The sequence below is a fragment of the Eucyclogobius newberryi genome, unplaced genomic scaffold (genome assembly GCF_026437365.1).
Source record: "Eucyclogobius newberryi isolate DKJ021-1_F unplaced genomic scaffold, fEucNew1.0.hap1 SCAF_20, whole genome shotgun sequence".
Classification (NCBI taxonomy): domain Eukaryota; kingdom Metazoa; phylum Chordata; class Actinopteri; order Gobiiformes; family Gobiidae; genus Eucyclogobius; species Eucyclogobius newberryi.
This window is the reverse complement of record NW_027315835.1, coordinates 15,813,700-15,836,328: the sequence shown is the minus strand read 5'-3', so window position 1 is coordinate 15,836,328 and position 22,629 is coordinate 15,813,700. Positions and strand designations below refer to the sequence as shown.

The 22,629-nt window shown below is 37.8% G+C and overlaps 1 protein-coding gene across 1 annotated transcript in view; it reads right to left on the bottom strand.

The window, feature by feature from the left end:
- The window catches only part of nrg3b (neuregulin 3b), a 311,990-nt gene that overhangs the window by 151,152 nt on the left and 138,209 nt on the right, over window positions 1–22,629 (bottom strand). The window contains 1 exon segment of the mRNA XM_072455883.1: window positions 8,784–8,919. Within this exon segment, the coding sequence (XP_072311984.1) occupies window positions 8,784–8,919 (136 nt within the window).

Genomic DNA, 22,629 nt, shown 5'->3' with positions numbered 1-22,629 from the left:
GACATTGCAAGAATACAAGTCAGAATAAAAGATTCTGTGCAAAGACTAATCCCACCCGCTTTTCTAATTACATAACTTAACATTTTCAGTTTCCTGTTATGTGTTAACGCATTAAGTAAATGAACAGAAAACATATCCAACGTAAGACTTTTCATTGTTTTTATAGTACATGCATATAATTTCTTTATATAGCTTTTACACAAACAAATATAAACCAAGAACAATCTGGGAAAAAAATCTTGCTCAAGTCATTCCACAATTTGACACCAGATATAGAGATACAAAGGCTTTTCATTGCTGTCTGATATTTGGGTAAAATGTATTTGTCGATACATACAAGATTAAAGACGTTTTGTGTTTTGTGCTGACAAAAAAAATAAAGATTTATTGACAATTCTTATGACCTCCTTTAATAATTATTTCCCAATATCGCAGCACAACAGTTTAGAGAACAGTTTAATATAATGATTGATGAATAAACATCCAACAAAAAATTGTGAACAAACTTTATCAATGATTATAAAAAACATCTACTAAATCAAAAAGTAGCAAGTGGTATGACCTCTGTTAAGTCAACCCACTTTTATTTTCCACAACAAGGTTTTCGCAAAGCAGTGACTAACCAAATCATAATAAGAACTTTGCATTCATTTAGGCCCTAAGGGAGCATGAATCACTAAGCTGTGATGCACACAACATTTGGTTTTATTCAAAAATATGTGTCATTGTCTGTACAGCGCATCCTGTCACTGACTCAAACATAAACAACATCTTTTGTCTTATTTATAACAAATGATAACCCTATATCAACTTATCGTTCAATAACAGAAACACACTTTTCAGGTTCAACATATTGTGACTTTTTCTTTGCACTAGTGAAGATCTTTTAGTTCAACTGTTTTATTGTTCCATGTACTTGTTGCAGTTCGTTTTAACAACGCTGTACATTTGGAATAGAGAATATACTTAGCTGTTTTTGTGATATTTTCTCCAGCAATAATAGCTCCAGAGTATTGCGGACCAAGTATGAGACATATAAGAACCATACTGTCAAGGTAAGATATGCCAAATGCCTCGGTGCAGGTCTTGATGATAATAAACTATTTTGGAACATAGGCAAGTTTATTTTTAGAGCCCAATTCGTACACAAGGCAATTCAAAGTGCTTCACACAACAGAAAAAATATAATTAAAATAATTAAGGCATGGCAGAAACCACAAAACAGTTTAACACCTATGAGAGAGCAAAGACAATCCTTTCAGTCATATGCACAGCTAAACAAAACTGTTTTAGCTTAGATTTGAACATTGCTAGAGTGCTGCCTGTCTCACACCTTCAGGAAGACTGTTCCAGATTTTAGCTCCATGAAACTGAAACGCAGATTCCCCATGTTTAGTCCTGACTCTGGCACCAGCAGGAGGCCGGCCCATGTTTAGTCCTGACTCTGGCACCAGCAGGAGGCCGGTCCATGTTTAGTCCTGACTCTGGCACCAGCAGGAGGCCGGTCCATGTTTAGTCCTGACTCTGACACCAGCAAGAGGCCGGTCCATGTTTAGTCCTGACTCTGACACCAGCAGGAGGCCGGTCCATGTTTAGTCCTGACTCTGGCACCAGCAGGAGGCCGGTCCCTGAGGTCCTCAGAGTCAGAGATGGTTCATATGGCACTAACATGTCCGATATGTACTTTGGTGCTAGGCCATGGAGAGACTTGTACACAAGCAGAGCTGCTTTAAAGTCTATTCTCTGAGCCACAGGGAGCCAGTGCAGAGACCTGAGAACAGGACTAATGTGATCATACTTCCTGGTTCTAGTCAGGACCCGAGCAGCAGCGTTCTGGATGAACTGCAGCTGTTTTACAGCTCGTTTGGAGAGGCCAGTGAGCGGCCGTTACAGGAGTCTAATCTACTGGAGACAAATGCATGGATAAGTCTCTCCAAGTCTGGCTTAGACACTATAATTTTGCTTTTGGCCTTTTTTTTTAGATGGTAAAAAGCTGCTGATGTTATTGATTTGACGTGGCTGTTAAAGTCCATTATTACCCCCAGATTTCTAACTTGATTTATAGGTTTTAGAGCAAGACTCTGGAGGTGACTGTGGGCCAAAGACAATGATTTCAGCCTTGTCTGAGTTCAGCTGGAGAACGTTGTTCTGCTGAACGTAAACCTTAGTTCAGATATGTTCAGGCTAAATACATGAGATATGTATAATGCACACTCACTAATACAACAAAAATAGCTTGTGACAAAAACACCATCATCCCACCAGGATTTAGTGCAACACTCATTGTACTTGGGGAGCCCTCATGTAAAACTAGGTCTTAAACTCACATTTGCAATGCTTATTTTAGGAAGCTTATAAGCATTGGCAAGAAAATCCGGCAAAGAGGGATAAAGAATAAAGGCCACTGCAGAACTAAGGCTACGTTTCAGAACAATACAAACCCAATCCTAAATTTAAAAATGAGAGCATACGCAACAATTGAATACAGGACTAGACTGACAATATATATATATATATATATATATATATATATATATATATATATATATATATATATATATATATATATATATATATATATATATATTATGCTCTTTGCAGTGAGACAGGCATTGTAAAACCTAAGACTTTAAGTGCTTTTTCAAACATAAGAGCAACATCCAACTTGGCTTGGAGGAAACTAAGAGATACACTAACTAGAATCATAATTGTTGGCAGAAAAGTTTGCTTTGTCACTCCATGTGTCCATTGAACAATCCTTTACAAAAACATGGCTCACCAAACTGAATGTGCGTTAACCTTCGACTCTATCTCGCAATGATAAATTTATGGTCTAAGACTGGGCTTTTAGTGTTTAATAATCCACAAAATTGTAGGGATGCAACTAATTTGGTAATCGATTAGTCTAGTAGTTATTTCGTAGAAAAAAGTTCAGTTCTAGTCATCTGGACTCAAGATGTTTTGACTCTCATCCAAGAGTCATTGTCAATAAGGCAAGGCAAGGCAAGGCAAGTTTATTTGTAGAGCACATTTCATACACAAGGCAATTCAAAGTGCTTCACACAGCAGGAAAAATGCATTCAAATCACAAAGAAATTACAGAAATACAATAAAATTAACTAAATTAAAAATTATCAATCCAACTGATTTTCTAAACTAATAAAATCACAAACAAAAGAGAAGAGTGCAAAGAAAAAATCCTTTCAGTCATATGCGCAGCTAAACAAAACTGTTTTTAGCTTAGATTTGAACATTGTCAGAGTTGAAGCCTGTCTCACATCTTCAGGAAGACTGTTCCAGATTTTAGCTGCATAAAACTGAAACGCAGATTCCCCATGTTTTGTCCTGACTCTGGGCACCAGCAAGAGGCCGGTCCCTGAGGTCCTCAGAGTCCGAGATGGTTCAGTGAGCAGGCCGTTACAGTAGTCTAATCTACTGGAGACAAACGCATGGATAAGTCTCTCTAAATCTGGTTTTGACACTATATTTTTGATTTTGGCAATGTTCTTTAGATGGTAAAAAGCTGCTGATGTTATTGATTTGACGTGGCTATTAAAGTTCAAGTCTGAGTCCATTATTACCCCCAGATTTCTAACTTGATTTGTAGGTTTTAGAGCGAGACTCTGGAGGTGACCACTAACACTTTCTCTTTGTTTCTGTGGCCAAAAACTATTATTTCAGTCTTGTCTGAGTTCAGCTGGAGTAAGTTGTTTTGCATCCACGAATAATAAGCGAATTTAGGCCGAGAACTCAGATATTTATACTATTCTGTGGTAGGCCCTGCCCATGGGGCGGGCCCTTCTGAGGTAGAAGAAAAATTGTTTTGTTTCAACAGAAACTTACCCTCTTTGTTTCTATCAAACTAGTCTTTTGTTTACTATCAGCCCTTTAATGGGCTATTAGTCTCCCTTTTGTTATTGTGTGTCCCTGGCTCACTCACCCCTGAGGACCTGATTAGCATCCGAATGCTCTGGACGCCTACCTCTCCAGGGGTTCAAAATTCCATGCCGATGGGCAGGGCTTATCACAGAATAGTATAAATATCTGAGTTCCCGGCCTAAATTCGCTTATTGACAATGAGACTCTTGGATGAGAGTTGAAATGTCTTATTTTTTTCTAGACTGAGTCCAGATGAAACAACTGAACCTTTTTCTACGATGGAACACTCCTGGACGAATGAGGGATTACACCGACTTTCTAGTAGTTATTCTTTTGATTAATGGATTCAGAAGGAGAAAGACCTGGGATAAGTCATTCTACCCAGATAAAGCTGGAGTGAAGCCGTTCGAATAAATCCTGGTGGAGAACATTTTCAGACAAAATAATTGTTTAATCAAAACCACAAAATTTACAAATATGTCATTTTGATGAAATCCTGCTTTGTCTGAGACAAAATACCTCTTCTCTCAACATAACGATAATGACAGCTATTTCTATTATCGGTTAGTTGCAATCAGTCGATTAACTTGTTGCAGTTTTTTGATTTTTTTTTTAACCTTCATTTAACCAGCAAAGTCTCATTAAAGATCATAACATCCACACACATTTAAACAATTGCATACAAGAATGTGTTACCTAAAAACAGTTCCGACAAAGCCAACTGTATTTTATTATTTTTGAGAGCCACAAACCTAATATTTGACCAGGTGTATCTTTACTTTTACTCGAGCAATAAAAAGCAGTACTTTGGCAAGCACGTCTGATAAAAGTTTACTACTCTTCTAGATTTATTGTCTGAGCCCTGCAGTGTCTTTTGCATCTTCCTGCCCAGTTTTGTCCCTCCCTTACCCAAATCCGTCATACAGTACATCGGGTTGTCCTCCAGAATACACAAAAACACCATCAATATCATCCAGTGTCTATTTGAATGATGACAGCGTCTGACTTCCTGCCGAGACTCACTCTAAGTGAAAAAGAAATGACCTATAAAAATAAATGTTGACTCAAACCTACAATCAATCTCACAAACATAAGCAACACAGCCGCGGGGAAATGGCAGACAGGGCTCCTGCTTCTGCGGTTATGCCCTCAGATCATTATAGGGCTGGGTACTGCAAGAGCCGACGAGAGAGATGTTGACTTTTTAAACTCCATGAATAAACACACAAAGAAACAATTATATCTATTTGAACTAAAAAAAAATAAGTTAAAAAAAGTTACGAATGGAAATGATCAGGTTCAGCATTTGTGAGTTGACCTTTTGGATAGCTCTTATGAAAATACAATATCGAGTTATTATAGTATATTGAGTTTTTTTATTCATTATTAATACTATTATTTATTTTATTTTTATTTCCCGTATTATTTGTTTTGCTTTTGTTTTTGTTTTTTGTTGTGTTTTTTTTTTTCTTTTTTTACCCCCTCTTCTGGAGTTGTGATGTTTCTGGTGTGCTGATGTTTTATGTTCTGATGAAAAATAAAATAGTACAAAAATAAAATACATTTGGCTTTTGTACCCTATTTTGACATCACATGACATCATCGCATTCTAGAATATGAAAACCACCAATGGCATTAAACATAGTATTATTATTATGACATACTTTGCCATACTTTGGACAGCCATGCTCTAGACTCTGCTGCATCTGTAAGTTTCACTGACTCCGTCCTCGACACCTCGACCAATCAGAAGTATTTTCACAGCAAAAAAAACACTTTCAATCAAGAAGAAGTCAAGGCTGATGGCAGAATGTATTGACTTTCCAATCAACCAAAAACCTTGAAAAATGACTGGCAATTATGTTGTGAGGCTAACGGTAAGATAAGTTTAATACCATATAGTGAAATATTCCAGGCAAAGCAAGAACATCTCCATGGAAACAAGCAGAATGCAATTAAAAAGGAGAATTCTACCAAGTTTTACAAAGCGTGACGGTTGAACGAGAAGATCAGAACAGCGCTGAATCTGCAGTTCTTGTTGCGCTACTAAACTGCAGTGCTCGTACATGGTTATTTTCAAAAGTATAAGTATTAGTCTAATTAAGAAGTAGAGGTAAAAAGAGAACATATTATTGATGCTAAGAAACTGGCTTTTGACAAATGCTGAAAACAATTGTTACTTGGTTTCAGAATGATGAAAAATCTGCATTTCCATCACAATTATCGAAATAAATCTCTATTTTCCTTCAGCAAAAGTCCTCAAAAATGAAATCCTTGAACAGAACGCCAGTCACAGTGCAGTCTACGGAGGTCATACAACATAATGTAGCTTCATGGGAACCGATTTTGTCAAGGGGTCATAATAATAAAGCCGAAATTCAGTTGAAGCCTTTGATATTTCATCTTTTGCACTCCAAGCTCACCTCTTGTTCTTGTGTCATTAATAAATCATCGTTTTCTGAGACGGCTCTCGGACAGGCCTTTTAATTCCGGGTCCGCTCCTCCTAATGAGCCTTATTCGGCACTATGGCCCCACGCCGTGAACACCGCCCATCATCTTATCATGTATTTTTAAAAGTCGTCCATCAGAGCGAGGGCGATGGTCCATGAGGTACGAGAAGACCACCCTCGCAGTACAAGAGAGGCGATCAAAAAGGCTCTTGCAATTTTCAACAAGGGCTTAAATTGACAAGAAAATCGAGCGAAAACGGAGTGTGGCTGAATTAAAAGAATGCGAAATTAGTGGCGGGCACAAGTCTACAAGAGTTTGATAAATGTGTCCTTGTTTTTTTGTTAACTACACTTTCTATATTGAGTTGATGAAAAAGGCCAGAGCCATTTGTTTGGTTTTGAATTGCAAATGAAGAGATAAGCAGAATGGACTCGCTATTGCAGTCAAATACAAAAGAAAAAGAATAGTTACAGAGTTAATTAAAGTGTGCGGAGTGATAAGGCAGAGTTTTGTTTGTTTGTTGCGTCAAAGTATGGCAAAGATTTATTTACCGAGTTAAATGACATGCAGTATAATGGTTTGAATTGTTTGTTTGCTAAGCGATATCAAATAGCACCAAATGGAAATATATTTGGACAGACTTTTTGACCAAGTGGGACTTTTATTTGAATTGAAATGTGCTGTGATTTTGTTTCTTTTAGTTGGGGTCTTATTCATATTTTTGCTCTCTGATTGTGTTATGTGAAGTATGTTTATTCTTTTTTTTTATTGAAAAAAAGAAAAGAAAAAAGAAATATTAGGAGAGAATATTTCCTCAATTAGATTCAGGCTAGTTTTATAGTGTCAATAGAGAAAAAAAATAGTAAATCTTAACCAACAGAAGTGGGTAGTTACATCTACTCAAATACCTCTACTTGAGTAACTTTTGTGTAACTATTTATTTAATACTACACAATGACTTTGAGATACCAGACTTTTACTCTATTTTACATATTTGGACGGGATCAGTTTTACTTAGGGCGAATCACTATATTATATATTCTCTCATATATATATACATTCTCTCATATCTGTGAGAATATCTGTAAAAAATCTCCCTTTACTGTAATTCAGCAAGTTTCAGCAGTTTTTAGTTGAAGTTTATCGATTCAAAATTTCTCTAGGTCCATTTTAGGTTAATATAGTTAATTCAGCACGGACAGTTCTTCAATCCAATATTTTTTTTCCTTACAATTAAAAAGTAAAAACACACAAAAAATGGAAGAAAAGATGAGTACAAGCCTGTTGTTGTGGAGACTCTTTTTGTATAAATATATGATGGTGTTTCATGCAGGTATAGAACACTTAAAGCAAACAAACATAAAATATTTGAAAATATAAGAAATTCTAGTAACTTAGATTAATTAAAAGGTTCTTGTCATATTTAGTTGTCATATTTTAGTTTATTTACTAGAATAAAGTCAGCTAAATGAGTGAATGACTTATACACACACACATATATTTTATGGGGTAATTACAATTTTACAGATGGTAAAACTAACACTGTCCAAATACGGCTTAAATCTACAAAAAATATTGGAACCAATTGTGTTTTTGCATCGCTCTTTCAAATATGATTTTGTTTTTCTCTTTTTGCTGTTTTATCCTTTTATAATGTCCACAGAAACAAACATGTAACAAAAGTTTAATTCACACTTGACTGAATTCTGATTTGCAGGAAGCCGCCCGCCGCTTACCATGTCCTCCCTTTTCATTTGCAAGTCATTCAGCAATTTACAAATGCATTGTTGTTTTCCTCAAATTCAACGCCAAACAATCTAGCGTTTATCAAAGCGAACTTTATTTATTCTGATGCCAGCTCCTCTCGAGCATTGTGCATGATGCCAAAACAAAACCTTGATTGTAGCATTGGTAATTTATGCCAATGGTGATAAAAACTACTCTTAAAATGAGCAAAGTTGAACAATGTTGCCCACAATGTCCAATAAATATAACCAATAAATAAAATTGTATTCATTTAATTCGATTAGATTATGTCACCCAAATTCATCTTGCAGACTGGATTCTTCTACACAGATGACTATTTGAATTTTAACAATAAAAGTCACCAACTAAACGTATCATATGTTCAAAGAAAGAGTATTCCGCTTCAGTTACATCACTTTTACACTATCCAACAGCTGCTGAATGTTGCATGCCTTTTCTACTATTGCACAGCCCAACAGTTTAAACATGTCTCTCAGTCAAGCCAGACAGAAATGTGACTACAAACACCACTTTTAAGCACAGATTTGAGTGATCTGGGCTGTCTTTCTTTCCCCCCTGCTCACTCAGACAGCAGCGCTAAAAGCAAACTCTGATTCTATGAAACCGACTCCAAGGTCAGAGATTGTGGGAAGGACAGACGTCGTAAAATGTTGAGGCGGGAGAAAAGCAAGCGCTCGTCTCTTACCTGCAGTGTCTGTGAACTCCGGCCACGGTCTCGATGATGGAGCACTCCCCCTCGTTCAGGCAGAAGGCCAGGTCCTTGTCTTCTACGCAGGGTTTGAAGACCTCCGAGCGGATGCTGGGGAGTGTGGGGGCCACGGCTGGAACACAGGGAATCAAACGTACATGAGTATGATACTTTCAGAATGGAGGTATTTTCTGTATGGAGGCCTTGTAGTTTCACATCAAATATTTAGTTGTAGTCCATTTGCATTGATTACTCAACACACAAAAAAGGAGGGGAGGCACTGACAAAAGCTCAAGCATGTTTTTCTAGGATCTCGGCCAAAAACGATATACAGAGAAGTACTAAACAGCATCTGCATATGTAATAATGCAGATTATACTGTTTAATCATTCCCAAAATACTCCGGCTCCAACTCACTCTGTGCTTTCTCTTTTCTGCAGTTATGTAAAAAAAATACACAATATCGACTAATACAACATTTGGTCAACTTAGAAGCCATCGATCATTGACAACAACTAAACTACTACAGTTTTGCAAATATTCAACAGAAAAAGCTATGAAACTGATCATTTATTTTTGCAGGGGTTCAACATAAAAACCCGAGGAAAAAAAGATATATCACAGGGACTGAAAAACATAGCATATTTCTTCAGAATTAAAGAGCGAAGCATAAAACCCTGTTAATCTGAGTTGAGAGAGATTTGATTTAGTTGTACACGACACGACCAATGAACTGCACGGTACGAGTGACCAGACACACAAGAATCCCTGTTTCAAACTGCTTTTAATCTTTAAATTCATTATCACTGTCAAAACATTGTTGCTTACTGTTCTTAGAAGCATCTTTGACTATCCTAATAGCACTATATAAATTAAAAGTTGTACTATTGTTAATTATTCTCTATGTATAGTAAGAAATGCACATTATAGGCTTCATGCGGTCCCCCTCCTGCCCCTGAGTAAACAAATATCCTTTACCTCTCTTTACAGTTTTGGAAGAAGCATAAAAACTTTACAACTCAATATACAACAACACTGCACAACTGGGACATAGTTTTGTGTGTAACCCAGATGCAACTCGGTATAATTTATGTCATCCGCCGTCATTAAACCCGACAAACCGTCCCAGGTTATTCCGGAGCAGAGTAACACGCTGGCCCACACCCATTGCCCTGGCGTTCTTTCTCTGCTCAGCGCTGACCCTGTCCCACACCAGCACTGCAATGCAGGTTCTCCGCTCGGTGAAATATGCTGTCAGCGCCTGGTCACACGCACTGAAATATTGTGCACTCGCATGGCACCGGTTAATGTATGCAGAGCCGCTATCAAAACGCTCCACACACATGTTGGCCCACACCAGATAGCAAAGATAGGATCAGGTATTAATGCAGAAAACAACACATTTTAATTATTGTAAGTAAGCGGCACAAATAAGGGGCATGTACCTAGCTTATGAGGATACGAATACTGTGATTGAATTGATGTGCTTGTAACAAATACTGTGTAATCTTTATGCAAATAGAAGAAATGGATGAAAAGGAAAATAGATGGTTAGACAGGGCTGTTTTACAGGAGAAATAAGTATAATTTTACCTTTTAAATTGTCTTTGTAAGTCCCTGTGATGGTTAATTACATGTTTTTGGGGGGTTTAAAGTATATATTTGCCCCCTGCTGTCTCTGGGTGGAAAACCAGTCTTGTTAAATTTGCCGACATTGACCTGAAGACAACGATCTTAGGAAATTTGGCTCTTTTGAATGTTTGTTTTTATATCATTAAAAAAGAAGAAAAAGAAAATAGACAAAGAAAATTAAACACTTTTGGGTCTGTTCTCTGACGGTGTATTTTCACAAGGGAGCTGAAGGGGGAGCTCCAACGCGGTAAGCAATTTAGTTCTGCTCTAACTTTTGTAAACCTTGTGATTGGTGACTAATGCAATTACGAGATTTAATGTGTGTTTATGAAAATACATATCATGAAACTTCCTTAACAAACATTTTAATTTAAATGACTGGCGAACTAAGGCTACAAGTGACCTTTGCGGGCTTTTTTAAATCATCAAACAAAGTTAACGACTAGCACTGATTCAAATTCAGAAAAATACTCAAATTGGGGAGTGACAGCCCATTTTTGTCTCAGTTGTTTAATTTGTAGTTTATTGACAAATCGATTGGTAATTGTGGGACTCCTGGAACTATTCTTCACACTGGAATCCTGGTTTGTTTTGATGACTTAGTTTTATAAATGGCCTATAATACATGTGTTTTTAAAAGCCTTTCATACAATATTCTTTGCAGATCATAGCCAAAGCATTTTCTTTATACAGGGAAAAAAAAAACGGAAATGATGAAAGTTTGGTGAAGGTGCCTGGACTATAAAAAGATGAGGATGCGTCATGAAGAATAACATCTGTTATGCATAGCGGATAAAAGAATGTGCCGGAGACGGACTAAATGTATGCTGGATTACTGAACCATGCGTGGATGAAACGAACCACAACTCAAGGTTTTTTCATGAGGATGCAACATTATATCAGTTATCAACGTGCATTTTAGTGTACCAGCGTGTTCTTGGTACATTCACTTAGAGATTGCTACTCTGAATCATTTTTAGATCCATTCTAATTCATCCGCCCAGAGTGAAGCGAATATGAAAGAGGGACTTGAACCAGAGATGGCACCGCCTCAGCTCACCGTGAAAAGACCAGGGATACATCTATCTGTATTAATACGTCTAATTATCAAAGTGTGTTGTGCAAAGGTTGGGTATTCCAAGATGCATTTTTAATAATAGAACGTCCCCCTGTGGTTACGTGTGTCTCGGTTATAATTGTCAGGTGTTTTAAGTTTCTCTATGAGCAGCAAGAAACAACATGTTGAGATAAGTGCTGTGAATTTCATTTTGACACTACCACCTACTGCGGCTAAAATACCGAAGAGACTGGACCAAGAGTATATCTGAACTAAAACAGGTTTACAGCAGGACTCACATTGCTCTAAATTATGACTAAACTAGGTGTAAACAGGTCTAAATCAAGATTATAATGGATACACAGCACCACCACTTCAGACAAAATTTGGTATCGTACAACATGTTCCCAACACTAGAACTGTTTCAATAATAATTATATAACAACTGCTATTTTCGAAAATACAAAAGCCTTAACCAACATCGCTCTGCAAAATTGCCCGACCAGTACTGAACTGGAATTAAACTAGGATTTACCCAGAATTGAACCAGTCGATGCAGAGTTTCAACTAGGCTCAAACCAAGACCAAACTAGTTTTAAACCAGGATTGAACCAGGTCTAAACCAGGTCTTTCTTTAAATAAATTGTATCAAATGTATTTATAAAGCTCTGGACTAAATGGGACAGTTGTTTTAGTCTCTGTGTGCATTAATACATCTTTATTTATTCTTCTTTAAAACAATAAAAAAAAATCTACTCTCTCTGGTTGTGTTCTTTTTCCTCATTCTTGCCTTTTCATGTTTTGAATTAAAAAAAAATTAAAAACACAAGAAGGAGGACCAAAGTGCTAGGACAAAAGCTCATTATTGGTTAAAAGCCAGAAAAAGGAGAAGAAACACTAAAATAAACACTGAACTTGCTTACATTTTGGTACACGCATTACAGTTTGAGAACCATTGGACCAGACTAACCTAATCTATAACGACTACACCACCGCTGCTGCTCCTACATTAGACTCCTGCTTTTGCCAGCATCACTCTCACTGTTTTCAGCTCTATAACTGAAGCTGCATAACAGTGCTCTTCCTAGTACGACTGCAGATTTGTGTTTGTCCGTCAGGGCCAATGCACAAAACCACTAAAAGGATATTCAAAAATAACTCAGATGGAGATATATTCGACTTTTTTTTTTACAATGGCGTTCACAGTATTTTGTGCTCATGTAGTAGTAAAGTAAGACGAGGTAATGTTACAGTTTCTTCCCTTTAGGTGAAGATCCCAGTCGCTTCATTCGTCACATGTTTTTAAGTGAGCAGAACGTAGCCTGAACTGCAGAAGGTCAGGGAGGCAGACTGACACAGCACATTGAAATCGATGATGACAAATGATGTCTTTAGTGATGGTCACAAGGGACAAAAGTCTACTCCATCAAACCACACACTGCCACTGAGCAGCTCCAATAAAATGCACCATTAGCAGTCATCACTCAACTTCCTCATGGTTGTTGTATTAAAAAGGAACCCGTTATATTTGAATTTAATTGAATATTTACCTTTTTTTTATTGCATTTTTAGTTACTTTGTTCATGTAACCCTAAAGTGAGACAACATTGAGTCATTTTAAGATAATTGTGAAATTCCAGTATTAAATCTGTTGAATCTGCTAGAAAAGTCCCAGTAATAAATCTGGATTTTAAAATAGTAATAAATTATACATAATAAAATGAAAGGAAAAGTTCAAAAAGACTTTTTAACTTTAGTATCAAAGATTATCTACCCAAAGTACATCTCAAATTGATAGTGTACTTACTTTCCCCGCACAGTAAATCGCTAACATGTGCGCGGCCTTGTAAATGTTCAAATATCACCTCAGATCTTTTGGTCCTGTTGGCCAGAAACAAGTCGTCACCGGATATGTTTGGCCTTGAGCTATACAGCCTGTCAATTTCTTATAGGTTTCCTTTTCATCACAGTGACAGGCGGGAAATAGTCAAATATCTGAAGCACGGCGAGTCACAAGTCGGGCTTTTTTGAAGGAGTACATGTCAGACAGGGCTGTGGAGATACACACACTTCAACATAAACCTGTCAGAGAGGTCAGAGAGAGCCGAACCAGGTTATAGACTGTGAACTGAGCCACTGAAATAGTTACGACTTCTTCCACAGGTACCTTTGAGGTGTAGCCGGACTTAAAGTGGTTATGAATTCACTCATATTCTGAAGGGGGACTTGGAAATGCCAGTTACTGTGGGCTTTTGCCTGAACAGTGACCGATGTTACACAGAGCTGCCAATCTCAATAGCAAATATGTTCGACACAGACAACAATGCAGTTTTCAAAAGAAAGGGTGCAGTGTTGACTTGTTGGTGCACATGAATATTTTACACAAATCTAATATTTAGCAGCAAAACTTTTCCCTTGTTCTCCAGGAAGGAAATTCCCGCTCAATCGGAAATTCCAAAATTGTAAGCAATCAACCAGAGCTGCAACTGTGAGAGAGCTGCCAGGTGAAGCATTGTAGAACAAGAACAAGAAGAAAGAAGTTTTTTATTGTTATTTAGTTCAAAATTGAGCCAAGTTTAGTCCTGATTGGGACTTGCTGTAGTCCTGTTCTAGTCCTTGTTTAGTTCAGATTTAGTCCGGAGTGACGCTCATGACGTTTTCTTCTGGTGTTTGCCATTGTAAAAATACTTTAAAATTAGCTATTAACTTGTTGCAGCGGTCTGATTTAGTCTCAAATTGCAGATTTTACAACAAAGACTAATTCTCATATCAGTACGTTAGTTCCAACAGGAAAATATGTATACATACACTAAGACCTTCATATAACTTGTAAGTTGACTTTTACTAACGTCATGACAACATCAAGGTTTCTTTCTAATGGATGGACAAAGTTAGTAATACAAGATAATACAAGATGGCGGCTCGAAGCGCGGAAGATTGTTGTGTTAAATTTGGCGTAAATATGCTTCCAAATGTATTGTTTTAATCATTTATTTTAGTTTTTATATAAGAAAATGGGTAGGAACGTTCAAACTAAGTGCAGTTGAATACAGCTGAGTAAGGGTTAAGCCTGGATGATGGACAGTTTGTTGCACACTCAAATCAGAGGAAGTAACCCGTGAGAGAACCCACAAAATACAAACATGCAGATTTGTTGACTATTCTTGATATATAAAAAAAAAGATCCCTTTAAAATGTTACTTTAGCTGTAACACTGTTTTGCCCAATAGTCCAAATATGCAGTTTTTTTTGTAAAAAGCTGTCACTGTCAGTATTCAATTTGTCCAAACCAAATGCATCATGTGTGTTGTGATTCTAATTCTGGGAAGTGCCAGTAAAATCCTGGTATTAAATGAGCAAAAATATTGCAGGTGGAGTGTAAAAATGATTCAGCCTGAACTCTTTGAAATCATTCTCACGTCTCTCGCTCTCTCCTTTGCTCAAAACCAAATCCACAGCCCATGGGTTCTTTCAAGGAACCTCACCAGTTCAGTCAAATTAGTCATCAAAGTTCAGACGGTATTTGCATTCCATATATCAAATTACCAGCCAGTAAAAGGTCAAGTATCTAAAGATGATCCTAATATAGACCAGTTTCATACGGCATAAGAAATCATAGCCTATGGATTTAAATGTTCCACTTCACACAAATCCGACCACATCATTTTTTTTGTATTTATTTATTTATTTTCACCATTAGTGGGATAAAACATCTAGACAGCAAAGCATATTCAGCCCCAAGAAATGATGTGCAATGCATTTTTCTGGATGATTTAACATTTATTTAACAAAGCAGGTGATTGTTGATGAATTGCATCCGTCAAATACTTTTACAAAGATTTTGTTAGAGCATTAATGTGGTAATTTTAATAAAACGTTTTGCTGATTTTTGTTCTACAGCAGCAATTACAGCAAATACATGTCTTGATTTTTCTGGTGTATTTATTTATTATTTACCTTAATTTAACCATGGAAGTCCCACTGAGATTTGGCATCTCTTTTCTTAGAGAGTCCTGGTGCCAGAGGGGAGTAAAAGTTTTAGTGGTAAGAGAAACTGGAGCACCCGGCGGAATCCTACGCAGACAGAGGGAGAACATGCAAACTCCACGCAGAAAGGCCCTATACCCCCAGAGGCGTAGCCACTCAACAGGAAAGACAGGGAATTGGTTGAGATCTTGATCACCTGGGGCCCCCAAAGGTCAGTCCTTAGGCTACATCAGGCGCATTACAGTAATTACATTTAATTAATAGGTCTCTCTTTTGACTGTAGTTTTATCATTTGACCACAATAGGTGGGATGGCATCAGTGAGACCAATTTTTTTGACATACTGTTTTCAGTCCTGGGTTCAGCAATTGCAATAACTATAACTGTGGCATTATTGTTGTATAAGTAGAAGAACTATACTGTGGTTTATAGGCACCTTATCATCAGTTCAAAGTTACAGAGCAGAAGGGGTGGTGTTTGTTTGGACAGCCCCTTTTGATGTTTTACTTGGGTTCCCAATTTTACTTGGGTTCTTTCAACGCCACTGCCAACGCTGTCCGGAAATCAATCCCAGTGAGTGCTAACTGTTGTGTCACCGCAACATGTATTTAGTTTGCTCGAATTTAGGGCTTGTACTCAAAATGGTTGACCATGAACCGCTAAAGAGAGTGACTTCTACCCTAAACCCTATGAAGTTATTCTCATTAAAGGCAGTCTTCATGCAAAACGTAGAGTTCAAATCCCAGCTGATGTAAATATAGTAAACAAATATGCACCTGCTTTGAACTAGCATCAAATTAGCTTCATGTGATCGCACTACAGGGACCTGTACGGAACGTCTATAGTAGATAAAACTCAGGAAAACGTAATGCCTTGCAGACAAAAGCCGCCTCACATACAGACAGTGTAGACAGTGCATCTGGAAACAGCAAAGACAATTGCATTTACAGCTGTAGCATTCTCCTCTATGGCTCACTTCTAATGTGCTCATTAGTGTTCTTGTGCTGAATCTTCTGCCCCCGGAGACTTTGTGGTGGGTGAGAGAAGTGCGCCGTGTGTTTACTGCAAGCACACTTCAAAGGGCGCCTACTACGTAAAGGGAGAGTCCTTGGAGAGCGTGCTGATTGCTTACCCATCATGCACCACTGCCTTTTGGACACCACCATATTCCAGTAGAATACATATGTGCAAACACAGGCATGGCCAACACACAAGGCCAGAGCGGCACAATCTGTCATAGAGACTCAAGCCAGAGAAATCTTGTTTGCTCCCATTCCAGGTGTGCAAAAGAGGATCAAAAGGGTGAGAAAATCTCGCCTTCCGAAAAAGGTTGAAGCGTCACTTGCCTAACACGGGTACTTGCCGCCTTGCAAGTGGAATTTTATGCAGCGAAAAGAACTGAGTCAGCAGTTTCTTTTTTATTTTGAAATGTATTCCGGTGGCAGAGCAACATATGGCAGAAACATGCTACGTAAGCGGTACACCGGGACGGAACAGGAGGGAATCTTGCTGAAACACAACCACTTATTGATAATCTGCGGTCGATGGCAAATGATGTGATCTTCCAGGGTTAATAGGGACCGACCATTGTTGCTCCTTGGTTGACATGTTGTATACATTACAATTTTCAATTAAGCTGCTTATGATTATTGAAGAAGACGGTTTGATTAATGGATGAAACAGGCTGGTTACCAATCAAGGCTGCCACCCACTCTTGCTATGTTCAGACCTGTTTTGGCAACCTTTTATTTTACGTCATAATTCTTCACCCAGTCAACTGTTAATAACTTTTATCTTAAATACGGTTGGAGGATATTGACAATAATGAATTTCTCAATATTTTTTGCCTTTTTGCCAAATATTCAGATTATGTTTCTACAACACGTGAAGAAACGCGCACAAGTCGTTTTTAAGGATGAAGTATCGTAGAAAACTTGAGTGGACAATGCGATTAACCACAAAAGTGCAGAAATATTACTTCATATATACAGTTTTAGGTCTGTTAATAGTTTTAATAATAGATGATATACTCGCTATTCTAGTTTCTCGAATCTTCAAGACAACAATTGCGAGATTATACATATTTCAATACATCTCCAACCTCTAATCTTTTAATAATCTGTGGTTTGAATACTCCACGACAGCCCAAAATAAACCTAATGAGATCGATAAACCCGTGCAGACTTAAAAATTCCCCTTGCCTCCGTCATTAGCAACCTTTAGCCTCACCGGTGGCTCTTGGGACAAGCACCGGTGTGTAACCCTCACACGTGACACGACCCTGCGACATGTGTTTGTCACTTCTACCGCACCCGCACACTCCGACACGGTGCTCGCATCGGCGCCGGCGTCTTGCGCGATCATGGGAGCAGCGAGCCTTGAGAGCCCGCCGCGTCCCTGACATGACACAAACAAATGGTGGAGGGCTCGCGGGGCAGTTGGCTAAAGGTGACGGCGACGGGGGCCTTAAGTCGGGTTAAACAGGGCCCGGCCTTGTCCCACTGACAGCACACTGATAGGCGCGAGCTGGCAGCATTTGTCAGAGGTGCTCCCGATCTGTCCCTCAACACACGGCTGGAGGATGTATGTACGGGACGAGAATTCTGTGTTCGGAGGTGTTTTGTACGAGTGGAAGAGACATAGTGATCAGACCAGGAGTAAACACTGGCAAGTTGTAGTTAAAGAAAACATATTATGCATTATTTTGGGTAATTAGTATTGAACTATGACACAAGTAGATCATCATCTTTCATTTTGTTCATTGTAAATCGCATTATTGATCAAAAACTGCTTCATAATAGAAATAGGACCATCTGTAGAAGTGATTCTCTGCTGACACTTGGCTCCGCCTCTTCATAGCGGAATTTACTGTAACAAGCAGTAGATTTGCATTTGTTTATATTGTTTTTACGGCCAAGTAATATTTTAGAATTTGTTTAGAAGAGTCTTGTGAGTGAGGATAGGAGTGGGGGGATTTTCTGAGCAGGAATACAATCAAAATGTAAGTTAAAAATGTTAATACAAGTTAATAAAAGTTTGAGTAAGCGAATGATGAAGGAACACCGTTATGACATCTTTTCAATGTTTAAATTGCATTATATGTCTCCTTTAAAGGGTAAATGCTCGGTCCATTAATAAGCAATGCCCCTTTTTTAGTCCCGATAGTGATGTTTTGGTTTGGAGTTTTGGTGGGTTTCTTTCACAGCTCATATATTGTTTAAAATCAATAATTTCATCAGGAACTAATGAACAGAAAGGCTCAATGTTATCCAAAACCAAAACTCAATCTAGTAGTTTTTAAAAATTACAAATACAACTTTATAACATTCCATTCTCACATAGAACATTGTGAAACTTCTTTATATGTAACTTAAAAGACAACATAAAAAAGCATGTAATAAACCACAGCCCAACAGACACAAACTTTGGGGAACAATTTTCAACTTAATGAAATGTTTTAATTCTCCACGTCAGCTTTATGTTGATTAAAATTTGGACGACCACCATTTCACACACAACATCTACAGAAGTCCCGTGCCGTTCCATTTCCCAACTTGAGCGTTTGAGCCGATCGTAAAGTGGCCATGAAATTTCTGAGCACAACCCACGCAACATATTGCAAGGATTTTACAGCCACAAAAGTGCAAAGCAAAGGTCCGCGGAGTGGTGGTGGTCTGCTGCTCCTGCCTGTTGTTCAGAATCAGAATCAGAACAGGTCTATTGCCATTGCCAATGAACAAAACTCACAAACATCGGAACTTGCCTTTGCGATTCGACAGAAAAACAATTCAAATCTAAAAATAGGCTTACTATGTTCACAAAAAATACTGTCAAATTTACAGATGTAGTGCAGAAAGTGAACTGAGCAAATTGTAGAAAATATATATGGTTAACAGAGAGAACAGAGTGTGAGTTCTCACAAAGAGAGCCAGCGTCTACAGTGGACAGCTACATGTGGAAGACTGACACTCTGATTGCTGTTCTTTGTGGAAGTGTGTCCATTTGATTGCTGTGTGGGAAGACATGACTTCAAGCAGTGGTCAATCAAGGGTGAGGAATTCAAGAAGCAAGATTTTACTTTCAAAGTCTTTACATTTGCGTCAAAAAGGGTTTGGATTATGATCAATTGGGTGCTATAATTCTGAAGAAAAAATATCCTCATTATTCAACCCAATTTACTGACTTCAGGCACATGTGCGTGAGACCTCCATCGAGCCACTGATTCCAATGTGCGATGGTGTGACAAGACCATCTTAAAGTGTGAATCCGGGGCGCTCCTGATGCACTCACAGCTGAATGTGCCTGTAAAGGTGCACAGTCATCTACTTTACGTTATGGTACTTTCCGTTACTTTATGTTGTGCTACTTTACTTTACGTTAGTTTACTTTACTTGTTTTGCTTTGTTTCAGTCATTAAAATGAAAATGAGGCTGTTTCATTTAGACAAATTAGATTAAAAAAGGCGCAATTTTAGCTTATCAGGCCTTTTCCTGACAATATCTGAAGTAATTACATTTTCGATCTGTTTTTGAAAAGAATTTCTTCTATTTTAGAGGTAAATTCTGCATCCACTATCCACTGAACCGCAAACAAGGCAAACAAGACAAACAAGGCAAATTTAAACCCAACTGCAAATTACCAAAGTACTTTTTCATTTATAAATTTACAAAAGGCTACATTGGCACTGTTGTTACTTTCCAATTGTGGTTCAGATTTTTTTTTTTTTTTTTTTTAATATCCATCGATGTTTTGAATCAAGCACTAATAATAATAGTCATAGCAAATGACTCGCAATCGCACATAACAATTAGGAGATGCTATGTCTACAGTTATGACATTTTGGCTGTCTGGCTCCCCATGTGGCTGAGTCAGCAGCGTTGTAAGGGCACGGAGCCAAAAGCTTTCCTCTGCGGATCACAACACAGACAGTATGACAGCACAGATCAGCCGCTAGACTTGTAGACAAAAAAGCCTTTTCATATCAAGGTCATTGTCCAAACCTGACCTCCAAACACCCCAACGGAATTCTTCATCGGACATAAAAAGCAGAAACGCACACATATTTTCTAAAAAATTCAGCTTAAATTCAAAGTTGCCTAGTGCACCTTTAAAAAGTCCAGTTAAAGTCCAGTTTGGAAGTTTTTCTACTTTGTTGCGACCCTGAAACTTCCCCTTTGTGGGACAAAGAAACATTATCTTCTTCCACATATTATTGTACTATTATTATGAGCTAATTTTTCCACCTAATTTGTCATCACAACTTGAACGCACCAAGCTGGAACAAGCCAGACAATTTATCCTGATTCATTGATTGTAATTTGTTGTGTCATTATGATAATACACCACCAGGAGGGACAAAACAAGTTCAGACATTTACTGAGCTGAACGTACAACTTATGAGAACAATGCTTTTGTGATATACCCTCACTACTGCCTTATTTGGGAGCTGTGGAGGACAAAGCACTGGCACATTTTGTATTGATTTTCAAACACTGTGCCGGTGAACACTAGCATGCCGGTGAACACTAGTGTGCCTTAAGGTATTGTTAGATGCAATTCTAGTTAACGGATACGCAAACTGAATAATTTCTCATTTTGGCGTGTCCTAAACATGCTTCTGTACCAATAAAGAAAGCAAAACCATCACTATTGAAAAAGTTTAAAGTACCAGATAGTGGTACAGATTTTATTTGCTACTTTTTCACAAAAAGGTCTGATTTAGTCATGTTTTAGTAGGTGTTACTGGTGCCATGGTATATCTTCATCCCAAGAAGAGTGCAATGACTCAATCTAGATTGAAAAACACTGCTCTAATCTTATGAAAATATCCATGGGTTACAGAACGATGAGAAAATAGGGCCGTTTCCATAGCAATTAACAATTTAAAAACTCCTTAAAATTTTAAACCTGTGAATTACTTGTTCTCATATGCCCATTTAATAAATTAATTTTGCAACAATCTGGGGCTGCATTGCATTTTTATTAACATTCCAAAAGCAAAACAAACAATAAAACACACAATGTGCGCTGATTGTAAACTAAGAACTTCTTTCTATGTTTTTGTCATTATCAAAACCTTTCATCAAGACGGCCGCTATTCCAAACACATTCAACAAGTGTTTAAAATGTCGACGTGTTTCCAGCGATCGCATCTCCAGAGGAACACTCGAAACATGCAAAAAACATGCATAATTTAGGACGTACAGTAGCGCTTCAAAATAATGTTCCTTAGTCAACGTTAATCATGTTAATAAGGATGAGTTATCTGCTTATAAACACTATTTACCAGCATTAATCAATTGGTTGTTGAAAGGAGTTTCATAAGAAGCTTATTCTTTCTCTTACAACATGTTTTTTGTTGATGTTTAATATTAATAATGTAGTATAAAAGCCATCTATACATTAGTAAATACATTTTTTGCATAAATAAATAACTAGTTTTTAACACATTAATAAATAGTTTATGAAGAAGCCTTATTGTAAAGGGCTACTGGACATACATTTAACCGTTAACGTTTAAAAGGACAATGAGGCATTTCCCAAGACCACCTCATAAGATGTTCAGGTTAAAGACAAAATTACACTAATGCAGGATGATTATGTCCACTTATTTATCCTCTCAGTCCAAACCTTCAAACTGTCAATAAAGCACAATTTGGACAGCATTATATAGTAAATAATGTAAGACCTTCTGCCTTCATTATATAGTTAATAAACGTCTGCACTTATCCTCATTTTTGCCCCTGCGGTTTCAGCTACAGTCATATCTCCTCTTGTGTCTTAAATCCTGCCATTGTCTTCTTCACAGACAGAGCACGAGAACACATTCAAATCTTTCACATGCATAATTAATGACAAAGGTCACTTAAGAGCTTTTTCCACAACCACAGCATTAAATTTAGATTTTGGATTCGGGGGGCAGTGGTTGAAATGAGACATGGATTAGAGCTTAGCGGAGTTTTGCAGGGATACCTGTGGTGACGCTGGTGGTACTGCTCATAATTAATAATGCAGGAGTGTTTACAGAGGCTACAGCAAGTGCAAGTCAGTGGGAGCAAATGGAAAGTAAACAGCTAAGTACAAATAGAGCTGGCTATAAATCCATAGAGTTTATTAAACATGTGTGTGTGTGGACAGGTTGGGACGGCAAATTGACACAGCATTTTAT